General features: G+C 62.9%; 1 protein-coding gene across 11 annotated transcripts in view; it reads left to right on the forward strand.

The window, feature by feature from the left end:
- TNRC18 (trinucleotide repeat containing 18) overlaps nt 1-6,870 on the forward strand; it is an 83,486-nt gene extending 76,616 nt beyond the window's left edge. For all 11 annotated transcript variants that reach the window (XM_060122871.1, XM_060122872.1, XM_060122870.1 and 8 more), the window contains 4 exons: nt 1-1,173; nt 4,597-4,833; nt 4,962-5,036; nt 5,354-6,870. The exon at nt 1-1,173 is cut by the window's left edge and continues 146 nt beyond it. In XM_060122871.1, the coding sequence (XP_059978854.1) occupies nt 1-1,173; nt 4,597-4,833; nt 4,962-5,036; nt 5,354-5,560 (1,692 nt within the window). In that variant the 3' untranslated portion in view covers nt 5,561-6,870. The remainder of the gene's footprint in view (nt 1,174-4,596; nt 4,834-4,961; nt 5,037-5,353) is intronic.
- The last annotated feature ends 1,436 nt before the right edge of the window (nt 6,871-8,306 follow it).

An 8,306-nucleotide genomic window follows, 5' to 3' on the forward strand; every position in this document is an offset into this window, starting at 1 on the left:
GCTCCCCGACAGCCCAGCCCAGCGCCGTCCGCCTTCACCAGCTGCCCGGCACCCGAGCCCTTTGGGGAGCTGCCGGCCCCCGCCGCGGCCCTGGCCCCCACCGCCCTCGTCGCCATGCCCATCACCATGCCCGCCACGCGTCCCAAGCCCAAGAAGGCCCGGGTTGCTGAGGAGTCGGCCCCCAAGGGCGCCCGGAGGCCCGGGGAAGAGGCCGAGCTGCTCGTCAAGCTGGACCGTGAGGGCGTGATGTCGCCCAAAAGCAAGAAGGCCAAAGAGGCCCTGCTTCTGCGGGAGGACGCTGGCGCGGGGGGCTGGCAGGAGCCCAAGGGCCTGCTGGGCCTGGGCAGCTACCCTCCGGGGGCCGGCGGCAGCGAGCCCAAGGCGGCCCGGCCCAAGGCGGGGGACGGCGACCTGGCCCAGGAGCCTGGGGCCGCGCTCACGTTCGAGGACTCGGGGAGCCCCAAGAGCCCGGACAAGGGCCAGGCCGAGCAGGACGGGGCCGAGGAGTCAGAGAGCGGCGGCAGCAGCAGCGGCGGCAGCAGCAGCGACAGCGGCAGCAGCAGCAGCAGTTCTGAGACGGAGGGAGAGGAGGACGGCCAGGGCGGCGGCGGCCGGAACTGCAGCGCCTCCAGCTCGAGGGCCTCCTCGTCGTCCTCGTCCTCGTCCTCCTCGTCGTCCTCTTCATCCTCCTCGTCCTCATCGTCGTCCTCCTCGTCCTCGTCGTCCTCCTCGTCCTCTTCGTCCTCCTCCTCGTCTTCGTCGTCCTCCTCGTCCTCGTCCTCTTCGTCCTCGTCCTCTTCCACCACGGACGACTCTTCCTGCAGCTCAGACGACGAGGCCGCCCCTGTCCCGGCAGCCGGGCCCTCCGCCCCGCCGGCCCTCGCCAGCAAGGCGCCCAAGCAGGCGGCCAAGGCCCGCTCCTCGGCCCACTCTGCAGGCAAGAAGGCGCCGGCGCCCGCGCCCCAGGCCCCCCCGCCGCAGCCCCCGCAGCCTGTGCAGCCCAAGGCCCAGGCCGGGGCCAAGAGCCGGCCCAAGAAGAGGGAGGGCGTCCACCTCCCCACCACCAAGGAGCTGGCCAAGCGGCAGCGCCTGCCGTCGGTGGAGAACCGGCCCAAGATCGCCGCCTTCCTGCCCGCCCGGCAGCTCTGGAAGTGGTTCGGCAAGCCCACGCAGGTAGCTGGGGGCGGGGTCGTCCCCACGTGTCTTTCTCTGGCCTCCCAGCAGCCCCACGGCGGAGAGTCGGGGTGACGGGTGTGGAGTCCGTCTGACTCCCCCAGAGTCCTGCCCCTCACACAGCAGCACTGCCTCTGGTCCCCGGGACCCAGACCCACCCTCTGCGGGACCCACTTACCGCGCAGGCCTTCAGCTGCCATGCCGCAGGGTCTCAGAACCGCGTGGCCACACAGCCTGAGTTTCTTTGCTTTTGCTTCATTTTCCGCTGAAAACGAATGGCTCAAGGCTTCTGGTTGGCTAATTAGCAGTCACAGCAGAAGGTACTTTCTTTCCCTCTCTTGGCCGGGCTGGGTCACTGCCTGCCCCTGAGCTAATCAGTGTGGCCCACAAGGCAAAACGTTCTGGTTGACTGGGTCTGAGTCATGTGGCCACCCCTGTAGTAGGTGGGTGTTTGTTCTCCAGAAGGAGTCCTCCATGCCCCCCCATGCCTTGGGCACACGCAGACATGCACGTGTACACACACAAATGCATGCATGTACACGTGCATGCACCTGCATATACACGCACACACGAGAAGCTTCTGTGTGCAGAAGGGGAACAGCCTGGAGGCCACCAGTCCATCCCATGCCCCTGGGCAGGAAGAGCCAGGCTCCTTGTCTACGGGTGCAGCCCGTCTGGTTTCCCCACAGCGTCTGCCGCCCTGGTCCACGGTCCTCCGAGGCCACGCCAGAGCCAGGCCCGGAGGAGGCACCTGGCTGGGTCTGGACCTTTTTAATGCCAGTGCCGCCAGGCAGGTTTTAGGGGCTGGGGGCTGGCAGCGATGAGCTTGCGGGGCCTCTGGCAGTGTACCGCTTAAGAAGCTTCTGGCATGTTTGCACTGTATCAGCTCCCTGGCTGCGTTAGCAAGGCCGGAGAAGTTGTAGGATGTTCTGAATCAAGACTAGCTTGGGGGTTTCTGTCTTAGCAGCAGCCTTTTAGGGCTCCCCACTGTGCCACCCAGGGTCAGTTGGATCCCCGGGGGGTTGGTGGGTGGACAACTCCACCTGCCACAGGCTGCACCCTCAAAGCCTCCTTAGAATAGGGTGGGGAACTCCCCCCTTGGTCAGGCAAGGGCTGCAGAGTGGGAAGTCGGGGAGGGTCCCCCCCGACCCCCGCAGCTCCTGCTCTCCTTCTGGTTTCCCTGCCTTTGCGGCACCGCCTTGAATCTGGGGCAGATGATCTGCTGCTCCGACCCTGCAAGGTGTGAGTTGTCGGACTTTACGTGCGTCCCCCACCCCCCGATTGCTGGCTCCAGGCTGAAAGGGCCTCTCTTAGCAGGGCCACCACTTGAGATAGCAAACTTGAATGTGTAGCTTCTTGTAGAATCTTCCCTGACGAGCCGCACTCAGACATTCCAGACCAGCCCCTCTGGAGCTCTGGTCCCAGCAGGCACTGTATCCAGGGCCGTATCAAGGAGTGATGGCTTCTGAGCCGAGGACAGGGGTGTCCTCACTGTCCTGCCCCCACGGCGATTGGCCAGTTCCTTATCTTAGCATCTCCCACGTGCCAGCGACAGCGTTGCTCGGGGCGTTTGCTGCTGTAGGGTCAGAGCCCAGGGCCAAAGTCTAGGGTGTCCGGCTTCAGGTACAGCTGGATCCAGGGGCCTGAGGGCTGTCTTCAGACCCACTCTCGGGCTCGTGCTCCAGGCTTGAGTTTCTCCTCCCTTCCTCTGTACTGGTCTCCTTCTCCGGCAGCCCCTCTCCTGCTGGCAACAGGCAGCCCCAGCAGCTTTCAGCTGACCTGCCAGCTCAGAAGTGACAGTAGGAAGGAGGTGTCTTTTCAAGCTAAAGTTGCTGGCGCGTCTTTGGCTTAGGTCCCGGGTGCACCCTTGAGCCAGTCACAATGGCCAGGAGAAGGATGGGATGTTTGGATTGGCCAGACCAAGTCCTGTGCTGGCCCCAGGGGCCCAAGGGGGATCTGTGAGGAGAGTGGCCGTGGATGCCTAGAAACATACCTGCTGTCAGATGCGTTGGTTTAGAGATCTTAGCCGTCCCTGCCACCTTGAATCAGTTAGTACCATGCTTTGAGCTGAAAATAATTTGAGCAGTTTACAGAACCCGTAAGAAACCTGGACATTAAAAAGTCTGTCACAGAATTCCCTGGCAGTCCAGTGGTTAGGACTCCATGCTTCCACTGCAGGGGGCACGGGTTTGATCCCTGGTTGGGGAACTAAGATCCCACTTGCTGCGATGCGGCCAAAAAAAAAGTCTCACCAGGGATCCGGTGAATTAAAAGTAGAAAAGGGACAGCTGGATAAGGTAGGAAATTAGCCTGTGGGTTTTTCTTGTTTAGACAAAAAAAGGAAAGACAAAAAACGCTTTGGCGCCGCCTAGTGGCCAGTCCGAGAAGGGAAACGAGTTTTACAGGTTAGTCGAGGAGAAGGCGCGCTGGCTCCACTGGAGGGCAGAGCAGAGCTTTGCATAGGCCTGGCTTCTCCGTGTTTGCCTGGGGACAGCGACAGGTCCCAGAGCTGCCTGGCGCTGGGTTTTGGATTCTGGTGGCTGGTCTTTTCCCTCCTTGGAGCCTGCCCATCTGTGTGTCCCAGTGCCAGCCCAGGCGGGGGCACTGAGGCGGCTTCAGGAAATGTTTGTTGAGTGAATTAAAAAAAAAATCCCGCTACACTGTGGGTCTGGCAGACGTGGGCCCAGTGCTGGATCCCGCCGGGCCGGGCTCTGATCTGTTAGTGGCTTTCCTGGGGAAATGGGCGGGGGGTGGGGGGGTGGGGCGGGGCAATCGGCCGTGCCTGGGGGTTGACGCTGCCCATGCCCCACTCCCTGACCTCTGCTCGGACGCTTGCGGGGCTGACTGGTACTGAGCCCCCGCGCTGCTCGGGGTGGTGTAGACTGAGGCTGTGCCGTGAGCAAGCGGCTCTGTGACCCCGGGGGGTGTTGAGTGAACCTGCTTCGTTGTAGCCCCGATGTGCGGGGCAGCGTGGGGGGGAGCGATGTGCTCTGTCCGGAGACGCAGCCGTGTCCCCTCCGGGGACCTCCCGGTCCCTGTCTGGAAATTGGGGGCCAACAGGGGCCGCTGTGCCTCGAGGGCTGGTGTCAGGACCCAGTGGGAGGAGCAGGGATCCTGCTGGGCCCCAGCAGTGGCTGTGGCGTCCGCCGCACAAACGCTCGCGTGTGGGGCGTCCCTGGGGCCCCGCCGGCACCGTTGGCCGACACGGCTCAGCAACGGGGAGTTGGAAGTCGCTCCCAGCTGCAGGGTCCTTAGTTCACGTGGAGTCTCTCTTGGAAACCCGGTCGGCCAAGGGGATGAGCGAGGGCTCCCCGATCAGAGCAAGCAGGGGGCTTCTCCCCTGGCGCCGCTGCTGTGGAACCCCGGGGTCAGGGCGGGGGCGGGGGCGGGGCGCGTGCCCTGACCCGACTCGCCTGCCCACAGCGCCGTGGCATGAAGGGCAAGGCCCGCAAGCTCTTCTACAAGGCCATCGTGCGCGGCAAGGAGATGATCCGCATCGGGGACTGCGCCGTCTTCCTGTCGGCTGGCCGCCCCAACCTGCCCTACATCGGCCGCATCCAGAGCATGTGGGAGTCGTGGGGCAGCAACATGGTGGTCCGCGTCAAGTGGTTCTACCACCCCGAGGAGACCAGCCCGGGCAAGCGCCTCCACGAGGGCCAGGTGGGCCGTGGCCTCGGCGTCGGGCCGTGCTGGGGGGCGTGGCCGGGGCGGTCCCTCCCCTGGAGTCGGGGTCGGGGACAGGCAAGGGGGGGCCCGGGCTCACCGCAGCCCCTGGTCTGCGCTCACAGCACTGGGACCAGAAGCCCGGCCGCAGCCTCCCCGCAGCCCTGCGAGCCTCCAGCCAGAGGAAGGACTTCATGGAGGTAGGAGAGCGCGCGGCGCCGGTGGGGCCTCCGATGACCCTCCCCACGCGGCCTCGGGAGGGGCCGGGCTCCCTCGGCCTCCCCGCCCAGTCTCTCTGACCCTGAGCTGCTGTTTCCTGGTCTGTCACCCTTGGTTTCTTACTCTGCAGGTCTCTGTGTCTGTTTCTTGATCTCCTAGTCTCTGGGTGTCTCCCTTGGTCTCTGTCCATCCTCGTCCTCAGCCCCACTGTGTTTCTCGAGTTCTCTCTGGGGATCTCTCCCTGGTCCTTCGGGTCTGGGAGGGGTCTTCCCCCTGACGCCCGCCCGTGTGCTCGCAGCGCGCCCTGTACCAGTCCTCCCACGTGGATGAGAACGACGTGCAGACGGTGTCGCACAAGTGCCTGGTGGTGGGCCTGGAGCAGTACGAGCAGATGCTCAAGACCAAGAAGTACCAGGACAGCGAGGGCCTGTACTACCTGGCGGGCACCTACGAGCCCACCACGGGCATGATCTTCTCTACCGACGGCGTGCCCGTGCTCTGCTGAGCGCCCGGCCCGGCGGGGCCCTCCCCATCACTGCCACGGCTCGGCGGCCTCGTGCGTTGGTTGTGTGCATGCAAGTGTGCCCATGGACAGCCTGGCGCGTAAGTGTACATGTGTGTGCCCGTATGCATGCACGTGTGTGCGCACATGTGCACACGTCCAGACCCCCTTCCTGACTCCTCGGTGCCCCCACGAGAGGGCACCTCACGATCAGGGTAGGGCTCTGCCGGCCCCTCACGGGTCCCAGCACCTTGTAAGCGCTCGGCCAGGTCCCGGTGCCAACTGGGGATTCGGTGGGAGGGGGTTTCCGAGCAACCCACCTGATGCTCGCTTGGGGGGGGGGGGGTCCCGCTGCTTGGGGGTCCTCCCAGTGCCTGGCCCCCTCAGCACGGAGCCCGCCCTGAGCCTCCCACCGTGGGATGGGGGCGCTCCCATGCCCCCCCAGCCTCAGCGACCAGGCCGGGCCTGTTCTGGGGTGCCTGCCCGGGGCCCGGCCTCCACCCTCTCAGGACGGCCTGGACTTGGGGAACAGAGCCAGGTGTGTGTGTGGGGGGGGGGTGCCCAGGAGCACCGGCCAGGCACCAGGGGGAGGGGGCTGCGTGCCCCGAGGCCCCCGGAGGGCCCACCCCGCTGGTCCAGACCCTCACACTACAGACAACCCCCATGGTGCTGAAATCCTCGTCCCGGCCATACCTGGAGGGAGGCGGCAGTTCTTAACCTGTACAGTTTTATTGTACCAAGAGACTCTCCCCTGTATCATACGCCTTCAAATGGAGTCAACTTTTTAATTATATATATAAAGATAAATATATATAAATATATATAAATATAAACTTTTTAAAACTGTGAAAAAATAGCTATGAAATTATAAAAAAAAGCGAACACATTCTGACGTGCAGAATATTATTTTTTATTTCCTGTTAGATGAGCGTGTCTAGCACCCAGCTTCACGGGCCCCCTGTCCCAACCTCACCCCACACGCCCCCCCCCGGCCCAGGTGTACTGTACTCGCCCCCAGGATGGAGAAGGACTTAGGGAGAGCAGAGGCTGAGGGAGGGGAGAGGGAGCCGGCAAGCTTGCAGCCCTGCTCAGCCCACGAAAGCACTTACAGCCCCCGCGCCTTCCGGGGGACCGGAGGCCTCGTCCAGACAATCTTAAGGGAAGGAAAAGCCAGACTTCGGTTTTGTTTTTTGGGGGAATTATTGTTTTCCTTTTTTTTTTAAGTTTCTTTTGGAATTTTGTTTGTTGGCAAATTCTGTGTGATCTTTTTCATAAAAAAAAAGAAAAGAAAAAAAGCTATAATTGGAAAAGTACCGTTGTCTGGAGTGGTTCATTTCGGGGGCTGGGGTGGGCTTGGTGTCAGGATGCAGATCCTGGAGGGAGGAGCCACATGTGGCTGTTTAAACACGAGCCAATTTGAATGAAAAGAAAAGTTTCTTGGCTGCACTGAGCTGTCTTTGGTGGTCAACAGTCAGACAAGGTCAGTGGGCTGCTGTATTCGGCCGGCCCGCGTCCGTCAGTGCAGAAAGTTCCCTCGGCCAGACTGGAGCTGGAGATCACCCAAGGTGGCAGAGTAGAAAGGCCCTTGAGCTCACCTCCTCTCACGAGCACACCAATAGCACAGTGAAAGAGACCCAACCTACCAAAAAGATCTACAACCAAAGACATGAAGAAGGAACCACAGTGAGACAGTTAAGAGGGGTGGACTTGCTGTACAGTCGGGCCCACATCCCCAGGTGGGTGACCCACGAACGAGAAAAACTAACATGGCAGAGGTTCTCCCACAGGAGGGAGAGTTCTGAGCCCCACATCAGGCCCCCCCGCTCAGGGGTCCTACCCTGGGAAAATGCGCCCCCAGAGCATTTGGCTTTGAAGGCCAGTGGGGCTTAATTTCAGGAGTTCCACAGGACTGGGGGGAAGAAAGACTTCCCTCTTAGAGGGCACACACAAAGTCTCCCACGCTCCGGGACCCCGGGCCAAAGCTGTAATTTCCTGGGATCTTGGGCCAGACCTACCTGCTGGTCTTCCAAAGTCTCCTGGAGAGGCGGGAAGCAGCTACGGCTCGCCCTGGGGACACACACAGACGCTGGCGGCAGCCGTTCCTGGGCCTCCTGTGTGTGTACGCTGGGGCTGGCAGGTACCGCTGTGGGATCCTCCCTCTAGCTCCTCTGCGCCAAGACCGGGCCCCACCCAGCAGCCTGCAGGCACCGGTGCTAGGACCCCTCGGCCGAACAGGGCTTGGGACACAGCCCCACCCAGCAGCAGACAGGCTGCCTGGAGACCGCCTGAGGACACAACCCTGCCCACCAGACGGCCCAGGACTCAGCTCCAGCCCCAGGCCCTGCCACCCCCACCAGGGGGCACACGCCAGACACAAGAGAACTCCAATCCCTCAGCCTGCCCACGGCACGCCAGACCTTGCCCTGGGACGAGCTGGGCCCGGGGCCCTGGCCACTAGCAGGCCAGCACACGCTTCAGGACACCCCGCACCCAACTGTGTTAGGAACAACCTGACCGCCCCCAGCCCAGTGATCTTACACCAGCTCTGGGACCTCTGGGTCCTGCAACCAGGCTTAGGACCCAGCCCTGCCTGCCAGCAGTCTGGCACTGACCCCAGGACCCCCCAGCGGGCAAGCAACCGCCCTGGAGTCTCCTGGACCCTGACTTCACCCACCAGTGAGCCAGCACTAGCCCTGGGGCCCCCTGGGGCTCTGCAGTTGGCCACCTTGTGACCGGGCCCTGCCAAGCG

The sequence above is a fragment of the Lagenorhynchus albirostris genome, chromosome 15 (genome assembly GCF_949774975.1).
Source record: "Lagenorhynchus albirostris chromosome 15, mLagAlb1.1, whole genome shotgun sequence".
NCBI classification, from domain to species: domain Eukaryota; kingdom Metazoa; phylum Chordata; class Mammalia; order Artiodactyla; family Delphinidae; genus Lagenorhynchus; species Lagenorhynchus albirostris.